We start from the raw sequence: 20,763 nt of genomic DNA, 5'->3' as shown, positions 1-20,763 counted from the left end.
TTTTATTAGCCTTGATGGTGCTTATTTAACTAAAATGGAAGCTGTTGAACTTCTGAATCAGAGCACAAACAAGGGGGTTCCTTTTGTGTATGTGTGCATTGACAGGAATATGCTGGGTTTTAAAGTTGGCTCTTTGGACTTCATGGTTGAAGTGAAAGCTCTATAATGCCAAAAAGATTCTTTTCTGAGGATTTGGGCAGCATCGAAGTGCTGAGTTACATCTTCAGAGCTGCTTCCTTTTTTGTGATCAGTTTCATTCATCGGTAATACTCTTGGTGTTACTTAGGACAATGTGATTGCAGGTTTGTTTATAATATCACTATAGCAGATCTGATTAATGGTAATGGAGCAGTTTCTGTAGAATATTGGTCTGTCAACCGAGTTTTGATTGTCAAAATTTTAAACTATTGCTGAGCATAACTTTGAATGAGTTTAAACATTATTTAGAAATGGCAAGAGCAGTATGCAGTAAGGAATGATTATTTGGGTACAGTGTCCAATTATCACAGAGAAAACTAAAACAAGCAACACATTGGAATTAAGGTCTTATGAAATAGTCTTGTCACATAAGCCAGATACCTGTGGTGGTTTTACTCTCAGCCTGTTTTTCACTGTCTGAAAGTATTGCCACAAAAGTGAATAGATTGTACCAAAGTTATAACAGAATTTATTGATGTATTGTAAAAGCATAGGTTATACAGGTGCTCAGAGGTAAAACTGTATTATGCTGAAAGCTTAGAACTAAGTGGAAAACAATTTGCAGTGGAATCAAAATACTTGAAAATAACCAGTTTATTGTCTCTCTGAGTAGAATTCATTTTCTGGTAGATTGATTTATTTTATTTGTTATTATATTTAGTGTATGTTCTATATGCACAAGTGTATAATACATATGCATTATGTTTTGTTAATATGCTGAAAATTACATGGTTCCTCTTTTGGTTATTTATTTTTTTTTGTTTTTTTCCTTCTAGTGTCTGAATGAGATCCTGGAGTCTGCAGATGCACCTTTGGAAGTCACAGATGGTTTTATTCAGTCAATTTCTTTATCTGTTCCATGGGGGTCATTGCTACAGGATAACTGTGCATTAGAATTAAAAGGATTAGAGATGGTCTTCAGGCCAAGACCAAGGCTTGGTAGGCTTGTTATTTATTTATTCATTCCCTTCTTTTGCCAGATATTTCAAGTAACTTACTTATTCATGCTCCGCATCTCATTCTTCTTTGTTTAACTGGAACTAAATTTTGTGCAGTCTTACCTTCTGATGTGAAATTACTGCTTTGGAAGAATGGTAATATTAGAAGAAAGCTTTATTTATTCACTTGCATTTGTTTAGTTATATTTGGTGCAGAGTACATTATAACAGAAGAAAGAATATGTCGTGCAAGTTTTACTCTGAATTCTAAGCTGGAATGTTTTGTCTGTTTACCATGTGTGTGTTTGTGCTCAGCATTAGCTGATAGGATTTCAATTAAATTGATTTGATTGCTAAAAAATTTTGTTCAGCTTAGTACATGCTTTGCTTTTGGATTGCTGTTTTATTATTTTGCAGTTATTAGTTCAGGTCTGTGTTGGATGTTTAAAGCATTTATAAGTTAATATGTTATGATAACCTTTTAAACTTACTCCTTCCTCAATATATATATTGCATATACATCAAATATAATAGGAAACTGTAAAGTAATTAATAAAGAGAATAATTTCTTTTGATTTCATTTTGCTGGCTATGCCTGCAAGTCATACCAATACAGTAATATTTAAGTGAAGTTATTCACTTAAACCAGTGTTGAGTACTGGTTACTCTTAACTCTGGTTTTATCTCATTTAGATTGAATTTTCAACTACCAGAATCGTACCAGTACAATGTAAATGGATTTTGAAGTAGCATATCCCGTAAAGACAGATCATAATGTCTTACTAAGCTGATGAAACTTTTGTTGTTGTTGTGCCAAATTTATTTTGTTTTGTTTTCATTGTTTCAAAATTTTTACAGCCAAACTTATTAATATCTCTTCTACTCTGCAGCATCTGGCTCTGAACCTATGTATTGGTCAAGTTTTATGACCAGTAGTATGCAACTTGCAAAAGAGTGTCTTAGCCAAAAATTGACAGATGAACAAGGAGAAGGGTCCCAGCCTTTTGAAGGACTTGAAAAATTTGCAGAAACTATTGAAACAGGTATGAATTCATTATTGAGATCTGAATGAATGTCACAGATTATCAGTTTGTGTTGTAACTTGGTTTTACAAAATGACATTTTGTTCACTATAACTTGCCTTGCATGTCTTCACGTGTTTACTGTAAAGCTTAAATAGGAAAGCAGGAGGGGGGAAAAAAAAACAATGGATATACTTACAAAAATATTTGTGCATCCCTTCAGTGGGCAGAATGAGCCATTCTTCAGGGCCAAATTGGCTTTTGTTTATACCAGAGCACATCCAGGTAAATCTCTGCTTCATTGAATGATAGGTGAGCTCCCTTGTTAGTGGTGATGCTTTCAAAGGAAAAAACAATAGTTTTTCAACCATTTTTTCCAGCAAACTGACCTGTTATGACATACTTCTCAATCTCTAATCATGCTATGCTGCTAGATGTTCTTTAGAAGATGTGTGTTTTTAAATGGAAGAAAATTAGGACTGATGACCACATCATGCAGTGGAGAGCTTAGTGCTAGAAGGGAAATCTTTAAAATTGGTTCCAGAAATAGAAGTAGCAAGGTAAAACAACACATGGCAGTGTTTAAGCGTTTAGACAGTGTGGATAATGAAGCAGGTGTTTGAGGATCATCCATGCTGAGGTGTAGAACAACTTGGTTTGAATTGTCACTTGCTCAGGTATTTGTGCGTTGAAGGTTGGTTGCACACTGTAAATGTGTGTATTAAACATTTAATGGTAGTTTACATTGCCACTTGAATTTTGCAATTTATTTTCATTGAGATTTTCCCCAGCTTAAAGTGTTCATTTGATTTATGAAAGTCATTATTGAGTATAGATGACTTTGCTGTTTTAACTTTCTCATTTAAGTACTACGAAGGGTGAAAGTTACCTTCTTAGATACTGTTCTGCGCATCGAACACGTGCCGGAAAATTCTAAAAGTGGAACTGCACTTGAAATTCGAATTGAAAGGTAAAAATTTTAATAGCAATCTGTTGATTTTTTTTTTTTTTTTGTTTGTTTGTTTAAAGGACATTTTCTTGCCACTTTCTGTACCCATCTGTGCAGTTTTTATATACAGTTAGACAGTAGTTCTTCAGCAACCATGTTAAGAATACCTCTTCTAAAGTCAGCAAAGAGTTTCTCCACTGAACTTCTGTTTAACGTGTTTAAGCTAAAATATTTAATCATCACATCAGAAGAGATCTAGATTTTTAAAAACAAGATAATGACCACTTCTGCAGTTTATGAACGCCATTTCTGAGAAGTTCAAATGTCAGTGGATAGTACTAGCAAATGAGGCGATCTCTCACTTCAAAGAAATAAGTAGCATGTTGTTTTGATGTGTGATACATTTTATGTATGGAATAGCAGATGTGTTTTTCCACTGCAAATTCTGTTATGTGGAGACTTTTCAAGAGATTGCTGTTTATTCTGCATCTCAGTATTATGATGTAAGAAATGTAATTGCACAGAAGATGTATGGAATTGGAGTACATTTTCTCTATTTCTAACTTCTAGATTATTTCTTTCAGGTAGTGTTTATAGACTGCACAAACGTTATGTGGTAGATTTTCCAAAAATCAAGGTTCTGAAAGAAGCGTTATGTACATCCCAGTAGAAACAATTGTATGGAAGTGTTGCACAGACTCTTTATCATCAGGTTAAACATAAGTACTAGGATAATACACTAGGATATATTGCACTGAAAGCATGCTGCATTTGTCATGTAGAAAATTCAAGGTTTCCACCCATTCCCAGAGAGTGGTGGTTTCTCCTTTCAGGGCAGTGAACGGCATTGTAAATAGTCTGAAGAGAGAGAAAGTATATACAAACTTAGAGGCTATATGGCACAATAAAGGTAAAAATTTGCATGTTCCTACCATCTTTATTTCCTTGCTTTTGTCTCCCAGAACTATGTACTGTGATGAAACTGCTGATGAGTGCTCTGGAATTAATGTACATCAGCCCACAGCTTTTGCTCACAAGTTACTTCAGCTCTCAGGTGTCTCTTTCTTCTGGGACGAGTTTCCCGCATCAACAAAGTCCTCCCCAGTCTGTTCAGCTACACAGCTGGTAAAATTAAATGCAATATGTAAAATGTCACGTGATGAAGGATGGAATGTAATGTTGTGCTTATATATTAGATTCATTCTAGAGGATATAGAAATTAAACTTCTACTTGAATCTGTGCTTAGTGACTTTCATAATCTCTTCTGTTAGTTTTGGCAAGGGGAAGAAAATAAATTTTACTCACTCCTAAAGTCTCTAAGATGGTATTGTACTGGAATCTGGATGCTAGTTCTAATACGTGGAAACACAAGTTAATATTCTATGGAAACTTGATCAAATTTTTGTGAGGGCCTGATATTTCAGATTTTACTTGTTTCTTAACAGTTACTAATAAGTATGTTTTAACAGTACAGTCAAAATTATAGTTGTTTATAACTATTTCTTTTGTGATAAGCTTATGCATGTTTACGTCTTTTTAATAAGAAATGACATACATTCTAATTCCTCTCTGTGTAACCTTTCAAGGCAACTGAACCAAAGCTTTCACCCAGCTGGAACCCAAAAATCAATTATGAGCCTCACCCACAATTAACAAGAAACTTGCCAGAAATTACTCCTTCTGACCCTGTGCAGATCAGTAAGCTGATTGGTAGAATGGAGTTGAGCCTAACATTAAAGCAAAATGAAGTACTTCCTGGAGCTAAGGTTAGTCATGCTTTCCTGATGTTTAAATTAATAGTCACAGAAGACTTTATTTTTGCTACTGCATAACAAAAAAAAAAAAAAAAAAAAAAAAAAAAGGCAAAGTAACAATACTTTTAGTTTTTGTTCTGGGTTCTTTCATTCAGAATCAATACATATCTCTAATAAGACAGCTCTACAGTGGCTAGTTGGTGTATTCTCAGGATCTGTAATAAAAGGCAGGAAAAACGTACAAATGTTTTCTGTTAACAAGTACATAACTGTTAGGATTTTTCTACTTATATGAATAAGTACATAAGTCCAGTTTGGTTTTTATGGGTCTATTTTTTATTTATTTATTAAATGGGGAAGTGCATTATCTGCTTTGGTATTCTCCTGCTACTTCAATTCAAAGTGAATTCAAATATAAATACAAAAAATGCACGGACATCTCTTAAAGGAGGATTCCTGTGTTGTGGAGACAAACTGAATTTATATATTGCAGTGAATCTTGAGAAAATAGTTTTGTTTTCATGATACTCCCACTGCTTTCTTGATCCATTTTTTTTTTCCTTGTAGCACTGTGACTGGCTTTGCCTATGTACGTGTGGAATGTTTAAATGACTGATTAAAAACACTTATGTTTTTAAGAGGACATAATTATAACATTGCTTACTGAGGCTACAGCACTGCAGCATTGTAAAGCTCTTGTGAACACTTCCACTTCTGAATTTTTGCATTAAAATTAATAGCAATCAAATAATAATGCCAAATTTAAGTGCCACCGTTTAAAATAATGTTTTATTTGACTTATAAAGATAAAAGAAACAAAGCAATTGAAAATAGTGTTTTAGCTTTCTTTTTTTTTTTTTTTTTTTTTTTTTTTTTTAAAAAAAGGTGTGAGCATATAAGTAAACTTGTATGAATATATGCTCTCTGATATTAAAATAATGTTTTAACAATTGTAGGATTGCAAGGAAGTACTGTTTTACCACGTTATCTTCCATGGGCTGCAGGGGGCACCTCTGCTTCAGTGCTTGGAGCACCTTCTCCACTCCTTCTTCTTTGACCTTGAGTTTTGCATGGTTTTTTCTCTCAACCTTCTTTTCTTTCTCAGACTGTGTAGCATTTTGCCTTTTCTTAAGTATGTTTTCACAAAAGTGAGACTTTGCTGATGGACTCAGCTATGTCCCAAGGAGAGTCTAATACAGGAGCCAGCCCTGTGCAGCACCTGGCCTCTTCTCACAGAACACCCCTGCAGCATCCCCTGCTACCAGCTCTTTGTCACTGACACACAATAAAATGAGTAATAATCATGAGTGGACCAATGTCTAGGAGTGTAGGAATCTACTGAAAATCTGTACAAGTTGTTAAGATAAACTTACCTTGAGTAGATATTCCGAGGTAAGAGGCTAGCTTTGTTGAACACTGTCAAAGCAGTGAGACATTTAAAAACAGCCCCACCCAGTCACAAGGAAGTATTCATGTCTGTTAATCTCTACAATAAGAGTAGTTCTGAGGAGAACTTTCACAGCTTCTAAAATCTACTTCAGAGGATGATGATTTCAGTATTTTGTAATTTGTACGTAATACTAACCTTATACTGTTGGTTGCTTTTAGAAATGTTGAGCAAGCAAAACTACTGGCATTCTTGAATTATTTCCCTATTATATGTATTATCTGTATTTAAGGAAGTAAATTGTGGGTGGCAAATCTGTGTTCATCATGCCAAGCTACAGATTGGTAGCAATACATAATTAAAAGTTCTGGGTGTTCAGAAGATAAAAATTTTACTGAAATGCATGTATTCTGTATAGCATGAAAATCCACTATCAAAATCATTGAGACTTTAGAAGGAAAACTGTGTTCATGATTTTGTTTTTCCTTCCTTTAGTTGGATGTGGATGGACAGATAGATTCTATGCATCTATTTTTGTCACCCAGGCAAGTGCATCTTCTGTTGGACATGGTAGCAGCTATTGCTGGACCAGGCAAGTGAACATCCTATAAATATTAAATGTGGGTTTATGTGGACAAAAATGAAGATTTACAAGATAAACAAGTTTCTTTACTGGAAAAAAATGTTTGTGGTGATAGATTATTCTTTTCTGTTTGGTTTTAGCAAAAAGCTCTGTAGCTGTTCTGTGTAGTACTGTGATACTGCAATTCAGTTGCCGATTGTCTCTTAGTTTATAACCAACAGTGTTGTAGACAATAAAATAAATTGGGAGAGTAGAATACAACAGTTGGGGAAATGATAGTTGGAAATGGTCAGGAAGCCAGAACAGTTTTGGTTCTTATAGCTTCTATCTGACCAGATGAGCTTAGCTAATCCAGTTAGTTCTCTGTACTGTGCTTTGGAAACAGGCACCAAAAACATTAAATAGATGATGCTTGAGGAAAAATTTGTATTTGCTAAGAAATCAACAAACTGTACTTAGATCATGGCAATAACGAGATAAGAATGTTTATTTTTGTTGTTGCTTTTTCTTTTCCCTGTGTGTTCCTGATGTAACAATACTTACTATTTGGGTGGGCAGTTAGTTGTCTTTTTGAGAAGATTTATCAAATCCTTGCTGCTTGCTTAATAGTCTTCTGATGATGCTAATATTTTTCTTTTACTGGACCTGTTAATTGGCTTTGGCTAACGGAAAAAGCATTCCCATTTGTATCGTCTTAGAACCTGAGATTTTTATAATTCCTTAGTAGTAAAATCTGCATATATGACCATAAAATACTCCAGAGTTGCAAGTAATGCTAGAGAGTGAATTTGGTTATGTGTGTGTGTATTTGAATAATATATATGCACACATACCCCAGCACCAACAGCTAGTTAATTTTCAGATTTGGTTCTGAGTTTTTTTTGTAGGTATTGGTAAGAAAATAACAGTGCATTTTGAATCTTTTAATTTTTTTTCTTCCATTCAGAAAGCTTAAGCAGGATAGAATTGTCTAATAAAGATAGGAAGAACCGGCCAATGCAGCAGGAAGATGAGTATCGAATTCAGATGGAATTGAAACGTTATTTAAGAAAAGAGTCTTTATCTGCAGGAGCCTCATCTGAACAGAGCTTCTATGAGACAGAGACAGCCAGAACGCCTTCTAGTCGTGGCAAGTATAAAAGTGATATGGCATAGCAGAAAGCCCATCGTTAGATTATATAGAGAGATTATATACAAGATTATATAAAATAGCTCTTGAGTTTTTATTCTTGGTAGATGAAGTATCAAAGTAACTTTGATGTAGAATTATTCTAAGCCATTAGTTACACTGTTGAGTAAAAATGAGTATCAGGCTCAGTGAGATTAGACTAGGCTTCATTTAAAAGAGTTTGGTAATCTGTATGCACATTTAATATGTGCAGCATGGTAAGTGCATGTGAACTGTCACATCTTTTCAACACACTGAGGAAATGAAACACAGAATGAAAAACAGTTCAATTGTTCTTGTATTTACATTTTTATTTGCTTTTTTTTTGCTGTTTTTTATTTGAGATGTAATATATTAATTTGTCAAAAGAGTGTATGAGCTTAAAGAAATAATGTCAACTTGAATATGAAGTCAAATGTTCTGTTTTCTAATATTTTTAAGGTTATTAACTTGGAACTCCTGTAAATAATATATTTGTTTGACTGTTCTGTCTAGCTGTTGGATTTCTGAACTTAGAAATGCATTTCTTTCAAAAATAATCTTTTTTCATTAGAGAATAATTCTTTAATATGTGTGATTCTCATTAGAGGAAGAAGTTTTCTTCTCAATGGCTGAAATGGACATGTCTCACAGCCTTTCCTCCCTTCCACCTCTTGGAGACCCTCCAACTATGGATCTAGACTTGTCTTTAACTAGTACGTATACCAACACACCAGCAGGATCTCCACTGAGCACAACAGTGGTATGTATAGTATTAGCTATATTTAAAATCTCCCTGAAATCAACCTTTTCTTTCCTCTTTTATTTCTTTGTGTTCTATAAATATTCTTTACAATATCAAGAGCTGTAGCAAAGCTAGTGTAATTGAATGTGTTAACTCGAACGTTTGTATCTGAGGACAGGCCAGACATTGTTCAAGAACTTCACTAAGGCAGTGAAGGTGTTTAGATCTGACAGTTTTTCCTTGAAGGCTTCATTGAAAGATTGAAACTGTATTGGAAAGATTCTCATCTGTTTGGCTACTGAGACAGGAAATGGAATGTATTTGTTTTCAATTGCTTTGATATTATGTAGAAAACTTATGAAAGATCCTTTTGTTTTTGTAACTGAATATTTGGATTTTCTTTTATTATGGATTATATAGATGATGGCAATAAAAAGCAGAAAATCATTGTATTAATACCTGATATGAGAAAAATGTATACTGTTTATCTTTTCAAAATTTGTTAGGTGTCCTGATGTTTAGTTAAAACAATGGAAAACGTATGCTTTTTACACAGAAACAGGAGAATATATTTTCAGTGATAGAGCAAGTGTATCCAGCTTTACAAATATGTGATAAAGGCTATTGTAAAATTAAGAAGTATAACCTCAAGTAAAGCATATGTGCATAATTCACTTGAGTTTTAACAGGCCATGAAATGGTATGCTAGTGATTGTTTATGTACAGATTCTTTGTCACTTTGTCTGTTATTTGCTAGATCACACATATGCACACATATGTGTGGATTGCTCTGAAAGTAATGCCTCCTATTTATTTCCATGGAAACTACAACATACACAAAAAGCACAATAACACTCTGTGATGGAGACTGTTCTCTGCCTTTTCACCAGTCATGAATAAGAGCCTGCATGCTGCATTCGTAAGAATGGGCAATGGTGGAGGTGACCCACTCTTTCACAGCTGCTGTGACACTGTCATTGCTAGGAAAGTGTTGTCCCTGCAGTGCATCTTCCATCATTCTACACAGATGGAAGTCAGAAGCTGCCTAATGGATCTTGTAGGACAGTTCAGCCATGATTAGCAGTGTGCTCCACAGTCTTCAAACTGACGTGAGGCATGGTGTTATTGTGTTGCAAGAGAAAGGTTGTCTTTTTTTTCTTTGGCCTGACTCTGGAATTTTGATCTTTCAGTTTAGTCAGCACTGTGATGTAGTGGTCAGAGTTGTTGTTTTTTTTCTGTTCGTTTTTGTTTTCCTTCTTCTTTTGTCTGGGTTCCAGGAAATCCAGAAAGATCACCTCTTTCCTGCCCCCAAAGACCATCACATCACTTTACTCACTGTGTCTTGCACTTTTTCTTTGATGGGGACTTCATGTCACCACTGCGTGGACTGCCATTTTGACTCTGTTCTGTGGTGTTGATACTGCATCTCGTACCAGTGATCATGCGATCCAGGAAACCTTCAGCCTCATGTTGGCTCAGTGAGTCCTGACAAACTTGCATACAATGTTCTTTCTGTTCCAGAAGGAGCACTTGTGGGACCCAAATATTAGTAACCTCATGTTCCAGCATTGCCACTATCACTTCCGATGGACTGAAGCTGATGTTAAGCCCTGTACACATTTCCCTGTTCATAATCTGCTGATTTGTGTGGATGAGCTGATCGAGACAGTCTTCATTTCATAGTGTGACTGTACATGGCTATCTGAAACATGGCTTGTCATTCATATTGCTGCCAACTACTGCAGAAACACACCACCCACCTTATTGCTGTGCTCACATCCACTCTTTGGTCTCCCTAAATGTTCAGCAAGCATTGATGAACGTCAGTGGATGCAATTTTTTCTTTGTGAAGGAATTCAGTTTCACACCTCTGCTTCTTGTCGGATGCCTTTTTGTCAGATTACCCCTCTGCTGCCATCTGTTGCTTGGCAACAATGGAATAGTAATGGAAACGTTCAGCCTCTGTTGCTTTACTTCCAACATTCACCTCTGACAGTGTGAGCTAATGTAATAACATAGGAGGCATTACTTTTGGAACAGCCACCTTTTTATGTACATATATACATACACATCTATTTAGCAAACTTAAGATCATACATATTTTTGTTTTAGCTTCAACCAACCTGGGGTGATTTTTTTGATCGTAACAAACAAGAACTACAGCCTCCAAGAGGTTCTTCACTTGCAGCCAATGTGGTTCACCAGGCTTCCTTAAGGAGGACGTGTAAGTAAAAATGCTGATTTGCATTCTGCTCCCTAGGTATGATACTGGAAATAAATTTTGATTTAGCAATTTGGTTTAAAAAAATAAAAAGAAAATAAAAAGAAAATAAAAAGTAAGGTGACGTTATGAATTTGTTGTTTACACAAACTTAATTTTATATTTCAGCTATTCCATCCAGATCTGTTTCTGTGGATGAATCCAGACCTGAGCTTCTTTTTAGACTCACAGTGGGAACTTTCTCAGTGTCTGTACTTCATATTGACCCTTTACCTCCACCTGAAAGTTCACTGAACCATAACCCTTTGACACCAATGGCTCGAGATTTCTTTGCCCGAATAGAAAAGATTGAGCCAGTTAAGTTTGCAACTGAAGATTTTCTGTCCTTCCGAGAAGTATTTTCAGAAGCTTGTTCTCATGATCACCTTAGGTATAACTTTGCTTATTTATAAACCAATTAAATATATATATACACACACATATATATGTCTGTTAAGTAAGCTTGAATAAACAGTAAAGTTTATATCCAGTGGGCTTGCTACTTAACTGAATGTTGGATTGTTCATTTCAGAATAGCCTTATGTTTTGACACCTTCTGTCTAAGACTACTGCTGTTTTTAATAAAAAAACAAAAACAGAAGTGCATAAACAATGAAGTGAGCCTAGCTCCCTTCTATTACAGATTGATTAAACTAGGTGCAGTTTCTTCTGCAGAAAGCTATGGAATCGGGATCATTACGTAAATGATTTCTTTAGAAATAGTTATATTTTTAGGACCAACTTTATTGCAAAAAAAGGATTCTGTTTTGAGAAACTTAGGTTTTTACTTACTGCAAAATACAAATTCAATACAGTTAAGAAGATCCTGCTTCAGAAACAATTGTTTTTTGTCCAGAAATTTTAGTTGTCCCAGCACAGTCTCAAATACAGAACATTTAGGAGAGAAAATATATTTTCTTAATTTATGGCTCTAATCTAAGCTTTCTTAGGCATCAGACTTTGTCCAAATAAGGATGTTAGATTTCCAGCTTTTCTTGAATTACCTGTTAAGTTAGATGTCTGAAGTGGTCTTAATGAATTTCTGTACATTAATCGTTGTTGAACATGCAGTGTGAAATCCTTTCATTATGTTGCTGAAGTGATAACTAGAAAAATCTTTTTAAGTTACAAATTTTAACAGTTTTAATGATATTTAAAAGGTTTGCAGTGGTACTTTTTTCCCATGCTGGAAGCTTGACTTTTCTTAATGTTATTGATTCATGCTAATTTCTGTAATTCGTAATTTTTGTAATTCAGGTTTATAGGTACTGGCATCAGAGTGTCCTATGAACAAAGACAAAGGTCTACTTCTCGAAGTTTTAGTACGGATTTATCCATTGGGAATATGGAGTTTCTGGAATGCCTTTTCTCTACTGACTCTCATTCCATTCAGCCTCACTATACAGAGGTAAAAAAAAAAAAAAAAAAAAAAAAATTGGGCATCTCCCCAGAGAATATAAATTGTGTAATTTAAAATGCTAGATTTTTGAAATAGTTACAGTATATATGTAAAAAGTTGATACATGCTGTGGTTTCAAGATATGTTTTAAGATCAGATGTTGAACCAGGCTGCTGTCATATCTGTCAAAAGTGATATTAGTTAAACCAGTAAAGTTTGGCTATTTCTCTTTCAAATATGCTTAACTCAGTTTGGGAATTAGAGTAAGCATTTTCTAAACGCTAGCTCATGGAGTTAAGGAATGGGGAAGTTCCTTCTGGTGATGATTATTGTTCCAGCTCTTTTAATGATGAGAAGCATCTAATAAAGTGAGCAAAGGGATTGAGTAAGGGGTTGGGCCAAGGCTCTATTCACTGACTTGAATCCAGGATTACGTGCTATCTTTTCTAGTAAAAATATCATAAATGTCTTCACCTATGGCAACTCTTCTTCTTATCCATTAATTGTCTTGACTATTGTTTTAAAGCTGCTGACATTTCGTTCTGAAGAAGAAAATGATTCTCATGCTCTGCCATGCCTTCAGCTTCATTATAAGCATTCAGACAATAGAGGACCTCAGGTAAGGAGGAATATTAAAAACACCATGTTTCTACATGGTAGCCTTTGCTTAGTTCTGTTCATTTTTACAAGAAGGTATCTTGTACAACTGAGATATATATACAACATATAATTATTTGCTTCATTATATTATTTTTAAGGATTTTAGTACTTTTTCTCTTTCTTTTCAGGGTAGTCAAGGCAGACTTAGTTCTATTCCACAGAAAGCAGAGTTACAAATAAAGTTAAGTCCAGTGTTTTGTGAGCTGGATATTAGTATTGTGGACAGATTAAATTCCTTGCTTCAACCACAGAAACTAACTACGGTGGAGATGATGGCATCTCACATGTATACTTCATACAACAAACACATAAATCTGGTAAGTTAAAAATGGAATTTATTAACAAACATGCTGGATCTTTGCAACGGGAAGACAGGTCAGTTTTCTAACCTTTGGGATTTTTTTTTTGTTGGTTTATAAGTTCTGATAAAGAACAGAAGCTGTCTGATTTGGATACTCATTTTAGATTCAGTGATTGCATGTGTGATAACAGACCTAAAGACTATGATGGCTTCTTCATAAACTGTGTAAGTGCACAGGTTCTTGAGACAAAGCCGGACAAAAAGGGGAAATCTTGAATGATTGCTAATTTCGAATCTGTCCTGTCATGCCCTTTAGCAGCAGTATTAGTTGCTTATAGTTTTACATATGTGTTGAAATTTTAAGTTGTCAGCCCAGTTTTCTGTACTGTGCCATATCCAGTTTTGGTGCAGCTAAAGGGATGGTCAACAGAAGCCTTGCATTGTAGTGATTGAGGGCAAACAGAAGTTGCATCTTGTTAATCTTGGTTCAAGGTTTCAGGAGGATTAATATCAGTATATTTAGCATAAGAATGTTTAACTTGAAAGGTTCTTTTTCAAGTTACGTAATAGAGGTTTAATGCAACTAACTGATTTTTTCACATAAAAAAAGCTGTCAAAGGATTTTATTGCTCCATTGATTACAGAACAATTAGTTTTCAAAACGTAATTAAGACAGTCCAGATATCAGTGAATGAAATTTTGCTAATGGTATAGAAAATGTAAAAGATATTAACAACTTGTGTTGATACAGTTATGTTCTGAAAATTTGAGTCTTTTCATTGATGGTCAACAGGAAGCAATCCACAGAGAAGTCTTGAATGACGCATGTCAGTGATAGGAGCTGGAACCCAGGACATACTGAAAGGGGCAGCCATGCATGCTGATAGTTCTTGGCTTCTCAACAGTAGCATTTGATTTATTAAATCTCTGAGTAGTAATTTTATCAAGGTAACTTGTTTTGTTCAGCCTAAAGAACAGAAGGCTGAGGGGCAGGTGCTGATCTCTAGTGACAGCAGCAGGACCCTAGGAAACGGCATGGAGCTGTGTCAGAGGAGGGTCAGACTGAGATTCTTCACCAGAGGGTAGTGAGCATGGAGGAGGCTCCTCAGGACAGCTGTCACAGCACTGAGCTGCTGTGAGTTGAACAAATGTTTGGATAGCACTCTCAGACATAAGATTTGAATTTTGGGTAATTTTGTGTGGAGATGGGTGTTGGACTCAGTGGTCCTTCTGAGTCTCTTCCTGCTGGAACATTCTGTGCTTCTATAGTATCTCCTAACTGCTGCTCAGTATAGTTAGGAACTCTTACTCTAATTTGAAGGGGAAAACTAGCCATTTATCAAAGATTGCTACCTCTGTTGTAAGTACTTGACTTAAAATTAAGAAGGTTTTTAACAGTATCAGTAACAGAAGAATAACCTGAGAAGTAATAATGATTGGTCCTTATCTATTTTGTGTAATATATGAAACTGAGTTTTTTTTTTTTTTTTAAGAGTATTACATGAAAAGCTTTCTCTGTAGTTATTTTTAGCATTATTTTCTCTGATACATATTTTTTTACTTTTAACTTTTTCTGTTTATTTGTTTTAGCATAAAGCATTCACTGAAGTTTTTCTGGACGATTCGCATACTCCTGCAAACTGTAGAGTTTCAGTTCAAGTCACTGCCCCTGCATTAAATTTGTCTGTTCGCTTCCCAATACCTGACCTGCGGTCAGATCAGGAAAGAGGACCATGGTTTAAGAAGTCACTTCAGAAAGAGATTCTTCATCTTGAATTTACAGATATAGAATTTAAAACAGAGTTTGTTGGAGGCTCAACTCCAGAACAAGTTAAATTAGAACTTACTTTTAAAGAGCTTACTGGTAAGTGTGTTCACATTGTTTGAATATTCTTTTTTTATTATTATTTTTACCAGAAATTACACAGTTGACACAAAGGTCTTACATTGAGGATTAGTAATTACTTCTCTCCTCTTGATGGACTATCTTTCCATCTCCATTTTAGAGCAGATATCTCTCCTGCAGTGTAATGTTCTGTGCTGGATATTAGCATAAGTCAGTTAGTACAAAGAGGAGATGAGAATAATGTACAAGGGGTGCAGTGCTTGAGAACTGAGCTAATATTTCTGTTATTTTCTGTCATGTTGTCTTTATGTGTTTTCAGTTTAGTATTTTCCTGGGATCTCTCATTGTTTTAGGCTAAATTTTGTAGATAGTATGGGAGCAAAATGAGAAATCTCAGTTCTAGTTTAAAAATATAGTGAATTATGGTGTCCTAAGTAATTGCCATTGAGAAAACAGTAATACTCTTATGACTGAAGTATCTTACAAATTAAGCAGATAGAAAGCAAACTGCTTTCAAATTGTAAAAGTTGACATTTATTTTTTTGTGGAAAGGAAGAGAAAATGCACAAAGGTATCTTATGTGCAGCTTGGATAGGTTCACCTACTGGACTCCAAGCTGAGAAGCAGGTGTTCTTAATTTAGCAGCTGTCATTATTTTCATGAATTTTTCTACTGTCTTTCTCTGTTCATATTATTACCTGCATCCTGTAGTGAGCAATTGTAATTCCTGAGTCAACTTTTTTTCTACTATATTTTTCTGTCTAGGTTCATTTGAAGAAGATAAAACACAAGCACCAGTAAAATTTTTTCAAGTGTCTGGCGGTGTTGATGGAGATATAACATCATCAGACAACTTTGATTGGCCTCGGTAAAATAGTGTTTTATTTTTCAGTGCAGATAGTTAGTATCTTTGAAGTACTGCTGTTGTTGAAATTTTAACGCTGATTACTTGTGTAGTGAATGCTTTAAAATTAATTGTGAAGAAAGAACATGAAAAGAATCCGAGAACTGAGGAAAATTCTGTGTTTATCATCAAGTTGGTTCTAATGGATAATGTTTTCTGTATAGGTTTGAGTAAATTTGAGTTCAAGGTGATCTTGAAGGAGGCTTGAAACTTTGTCCAATCTAATTTGTCACTTTACATTTTCTCTTTTACATTGAAGGCTGAAACAGAACAACAACAATAGATTTTTGTCTCAAAATATTAATAACCTGTAACAACAATAAGAGTGCTTATGTTTTGAGTGTTACTGTAACTTGTAAGGCAACACAGTGCCTCAGTTACTGAACAGAATCACTTAATGCTGCTTACAAAGGTGATTTTAGAATTTGCTACGTATATTTTTTGCCACAGTTTTCAGTAGCTTTTTCTGCATTAATTTTTTTTTTCAGTATTTTTTATTTTTGTATGATGATAGAAATAAAATATAACAGTTTATACTCATAATGGGCAGAGAGCATGCAGAGCATTCGTTAGTTAGTTACTTTCTAATAGCTGCTGGTGTCAGGATGATAAAAACATTTTGAAAAAGCATTTGGTCAGCTAAAGGTTGCTTGATAGAGTGGAAAATAGCCGACACTAAACTTTTGGCCTGGTGATTTTTTCTATATTCCTTTGTGCCTTTAAGTTTGGTGTTTTTTCTCAGTGTGTAACTCCCTCTAACAAAATGTTCCTGCTGATAAAAGAACCCTGATAATTGACTTGCTAAGTCCACTTGTGCTTACTGGTTTAATAGTAGTAGTGGTTTAATGTGTCTGTGCAGTAATATAAAAATTCTTGGCGTCTCTAATGGCTTGTTTTGCGTAACATCTCCAACATCAGGATTGTATTGAAAATAAACCCTCTGGCTGTGCACTCCATTCTGGAAAGGATAGCAGCTGAGGAGGAGGAAGGAGATGGTAATTTTCAAGAGGAAGAAGAAGGAGGACCTCATTCTTTGAAAGACGTCTGTGATATTAGAAGACCAGAGCCTTCTCCTTTTTCTTCTCGTAGAGTCATGTTTGAAAATGAAGAGGTACTTTGAAATTTTATTATTGCTTTGTGTTAATAGATAAAATTAATGTATTCTCACACTTAGATCTTCTCACTTACGTGCATCTTCTGACCGTCAGTTGTTCATTTTTATTTTCACCTTGGGGTTTGTTTTGTTTTTCTTTCAGATGGTGATGCCAGGAGATGTAGTTGAAATGACTGAGTTTCAGGATAAAACAATTAACAATTCTCATTATGTACTGGAGCTCATGTTACCAAACATTCACTTGACATTACCAAACAAAGGCTTTTATGAAAAACTTTACAACAGGCAAGTATGATAATTGTTTTACTTAGTTATCATTGCCTATACTTTTAGTTCTGTATTAATTGTTGATGAAAGCATTTAAATGAGTAACTATAGCTGGAATTCATTTGAATGGTTTACTAAGAATATCAAGTACTTAGTAAAATACGTTTCAATTGAGAGTTAACTTCAGGGACACTATCATATGTCTGATTGGTGCCATAGGAGTCAGTTGCTGAAAAAGTACGTAGCAGATTTTTGTGAACAAGGGATAAAGTTAAATAGACTTTTGCTTTCAGTGAAAAACTTATTCAGATCTTTGTTCACAGTGCTTAGTTCTGCCCTAATATTTCTGGATTCTCCTTTATAAATAATCGTTATACTTCAGAAACTGTTGAATACATTTTTCTTTTTTAATTCAGTGACTTTTGTCTTAAAAATTAAAAGTTCATAAGATGGGCAAAACTCTAACAGTACATTTTTATTTCTGTTATTTTAACTCTTACAGAGGCTAATGGGGGAAAGTGAACTTGACTTAAATCCTGATTCCCATCACTGCTTCTGCTAGTTGTTCCTAATCTGCAGAGGGGGGATAAAAAGCAACTCAACTAGATTATATCAATTAAAAAATAACTATTATGCTATGTAACCTACACAAAGAAAGATAATGATTTATGCTATCCTGTATTGGCCATTATTTCTCTTTCAAGGTTGCAGTGCTTAGACTTTCATTGAATGCTCAGGTTATTGAACGTACAAGTTGTGTTCCACTAATAGACACAGACTCATGTAAAATCAAAGTAAATCATGTTTCCTGCAACTTCATTTTGAAATTGATGTGATCAAAATAGTATTTTTCCTCCCCAGTGATTTATCCAACATACAATTACTAGAGATTTTTGTGTTACTATTAATGCTCTAATATGCGATATGCATATTATAATTATTGAGGAAAAAATATTCTCATTTCTTATGGCCTTTATATCTGGAAATATTATTCTTTCTTGTTCTCCTAACTTTCTCATCATTGAAATGAAATCTGAGATATTAAATCTGTGAAGGAGATAGTGCTTTATTCATTTTATACTTGCTGGGAATTTAGTGTATTATATAATGGTAATAATATATTTCCTTCTAGAATCAGCAATGATTTGCTGTTGTGGGAACCAACTGCTCCATCTCCTGTAGAAACATTTGAAAACCTTTCTTATGGTGTTGGACTATCTGTGGCCAGTCAACTCATCAATACTTTCAGTAAAGACAGCTTCAGTCAATTCAAATCTGCAGTTAATTATGGTAATGCACTTAATAGATCCTCTTCAGCCTTTGTATCACAATAGCCCAAGTGGTTGAAGTGATTATGATGATACTGGAAAGAACTTGCAAATCTGTAAGAAAGTTTTAAACTGTGTGGAAAAAAATGTAGATTTTCAATCAAGTAAAAATAAGTGAAATTAAATTGCACCACCTGGATAAGCAATGAATTATTGGCATAATGTGTTAACTAGAAAGTTAGTCATTTGCTATTTTATCTCTTAGATGATGAGAGCGGATCTGAAGAGGAAACACTACAATATTATTCCACTGTTGATCCAAATTATCGTTCACGCAGAAGGAAAAAGCTTGACTCTCAGAATAAACATTCACAAAGCTTTCTATCTGTTCTGCTAAATGTCACGCATGGATTAGTGTCGATATTCACAGATGTAAAGGTAAGATGCTGAGGCTGGAAAATTTCACAAAATCAAACGTAGAAAGTTTTTTTGGTTTTGGCCATTGGACCCTTTCATGCAAAATCTTGAAGGAACACATGTATATAACAGGAACTCTGTAATCTTCTTACATTCTATGTACTATAATGTAACTAGATTGTAAAGTGACAATGTTTTAGCAATTTTTTTAAACTTATTTCAACGTGAGAATAACAAAATGCAAGCAGAAAAATGATGCTAGTAGGAAGTGTTGAGTTAGTCTGAGCTGTCTAACTCAGCGTATCATTTCTGCTCTTCCTTCAGCAGGATGATGGAAAAACATTAGAAGGAAAATATGGAGAATTCTGGTTGGAATTCAACAATGGTTCACTTTTTAGTGTGACTAAATATGAAGGTTTTGAAGATAGACACTACGTTTGTCTCCATTCTAGCAGCCTCAATTTGTATCATCAAGGTAGGGTTGGGATGGAGGTAGCTGTGGGAGCTAAATTTTAAGGAGATATTCCTGTATTTCTTCAGTAGAAGGAAATGCTGTTATTCCCATACTTCCTCCTGCTTTTTCCTCTACAGTAGTGTATCACTTGATTTTAAACCATGGGTAATGCTCCTAAGATACTGCGGTGATACAGCAGTTTGATTCAGGCTTTTCCTGTCAACTGCTAGTCTGTAAAGATTTTGTGGTCCTCTTATACATGTTCTTTGTTATGAATGTAGGCTCTTGTACATGGTAGTAGATATTTATTTAAAAAGATTCTGGACACAAAGGAAACAATAAAAAAGAAACAAAAAAAATCTCACAAAACTATAGTTAAAGATTTTAGCTATAACCATTTTTAAATATTGCATCACCTGTAACCTTCCTTTTGCAATTTGTGGTTTTCAGTGTGTATGCCTGACTTTATTTGGTGGTAATGGAAGGATTTAAAAGACATTAAGAATAAAAAGGATTTTCCTTAACACTTCATTAGAAGTAGCTTTGAACCTCAGTGTAACTCATTACACAATTTCTGCAGGCATGGTGGATGGGGCTGTCCCTTCATCTGAAATACGACTACCCAGCACAATACGTCCCCACTGGTTAGAACCTACTATTTGTTTTTCGGAAGAAGATGGTCTTAGCAGGACATCTTCAGATGGTGTGGGAGAGAACTGCCCAAATATGCTGACCGTTGCAGTCAAAATCCAATCAGATAAAATAGAGAGCAATACAAAGGTTTGTGTTTTTAAATTTGCACTTTTATTTGTCTCAGTGTATATGGGAACATTTAGATTACAGGTTTACAGATGAAGAAACCATGACTTATGAGCCACTTTTCCTTTAGTTTTGTTAAAATCAGATTTTCTTGGGTGAATTGTGGATTTTATTTATCAGTACAATGTAGTAATTCTTCCAGTGCCTTACTTTGCTGATCACATTATATGCTTGCTCTCCAGCTGACATTTTTGTGTTTTAACTTGGTTGAGTTAATCTGGTATCAAACCAGGCAAAACAAATATGAAGAGTTAAAAGTTATTCCGATCAGCTTATTGACAGTGTTGCCTATTGCATAGCCTTTGCTTGCGTGTTTGACGCAGCTCTCTG

At 34.8% G+C, this 20,763-nt stretch overlaps 1 protein-coding gene across 1 annotated transcript in view; it reads left to right on the top strand.

The window, feature by feature from the left end:
* Positions 1–20,763, top strand: part of ATG2B (autophagy related 2B) — a gene marked incomplete at both ends in the record, with an annotated part of 39,950 nt that overhangs the window by 2,673 nt on the left and 16,514 nt on the right. The window contains 21 exons of the mRNA XM_079537883.1: positions 975–1,137; positions 2,027–2,179; positions 3,026–3,128; positions 4,070–4,232; positions 4,695–4,874; positions 6,745–6,845; positions 7,783–7,973; positions 8,588–8,742; positions 10,837–10,948; positions 11,114–11,375; positions 12,242–12,392; positions 12,910–13,002; positions 13,172–13,360; positions 14,935–15,208; positions 15,956–16,058; positions 17,013–17,205; positions 17,351–17,493; positions 18,608–18,765; positions 19,009–19,181; positions 19,485–19,635; positions 20,195–20,394. Coding sequence (XP_079394009.1) covers positions 975–1,137; positions 2,027–2,179; positions 3,026–3,128; positions 4,070–4,232; positions 4,695–4,874; positions 6,745–6,845; positions 7,783–7,973; positions 8,588–8,742; positions 10,837–10,948; positions 11,114–11,375; positions 12,242–12,392; positions 12,910–13,002; positions 13,172–13,360; positions 14,935–15,208; positions 15,956–16,058; positions 17,013–17,205; positions 17,351–17,493; positions 18,608–18,765; positions 19,009–19,181; positions 19,485–19,635; positions 20,195–20,394 — 3,411 coding nt within the window. The remainder of the gene's footprint in view (positions 1–974; positions 1,138–2,026; positions 2,180–3,025; positions 3,129–4,069; positions 4,233–4,694; positions 4,875–6,744; positions 6,846–7,782; positions 7,974–8,587; positions 8,743–10,836; positions 10,949–11,113; positions 11,376–12,241; positions 12,393–12,909; positions 13,003–13,171; positions 13,361–14,934; positions 15,209–15,955; positions 16,059–17,012; positions 17,206–17,350; positions 17,494–18,607; positions 18,766–19,008; positions 19,182–19,484; positions 19,636–20,194; positions 20,395–20,763) is intronic.

This window comes from Tetrao urogallus (genome assembly GCF_951394365.1).
Source record: "Tetrao urogallus genome assembly, chromosome: 6".
Taxonomy (NCBI): domain Eukaryota; kingdom Metazoa; phylum Chordata; class Aves; order Galliformes; family Phasianidae; genus Tetrao; species Tetrao urogallus.
The sequence above is the reverse complement of the archived record's forward strand: the minus strand, read 5'-3'. Positions and strand labels throughout refer to the sequence as shown.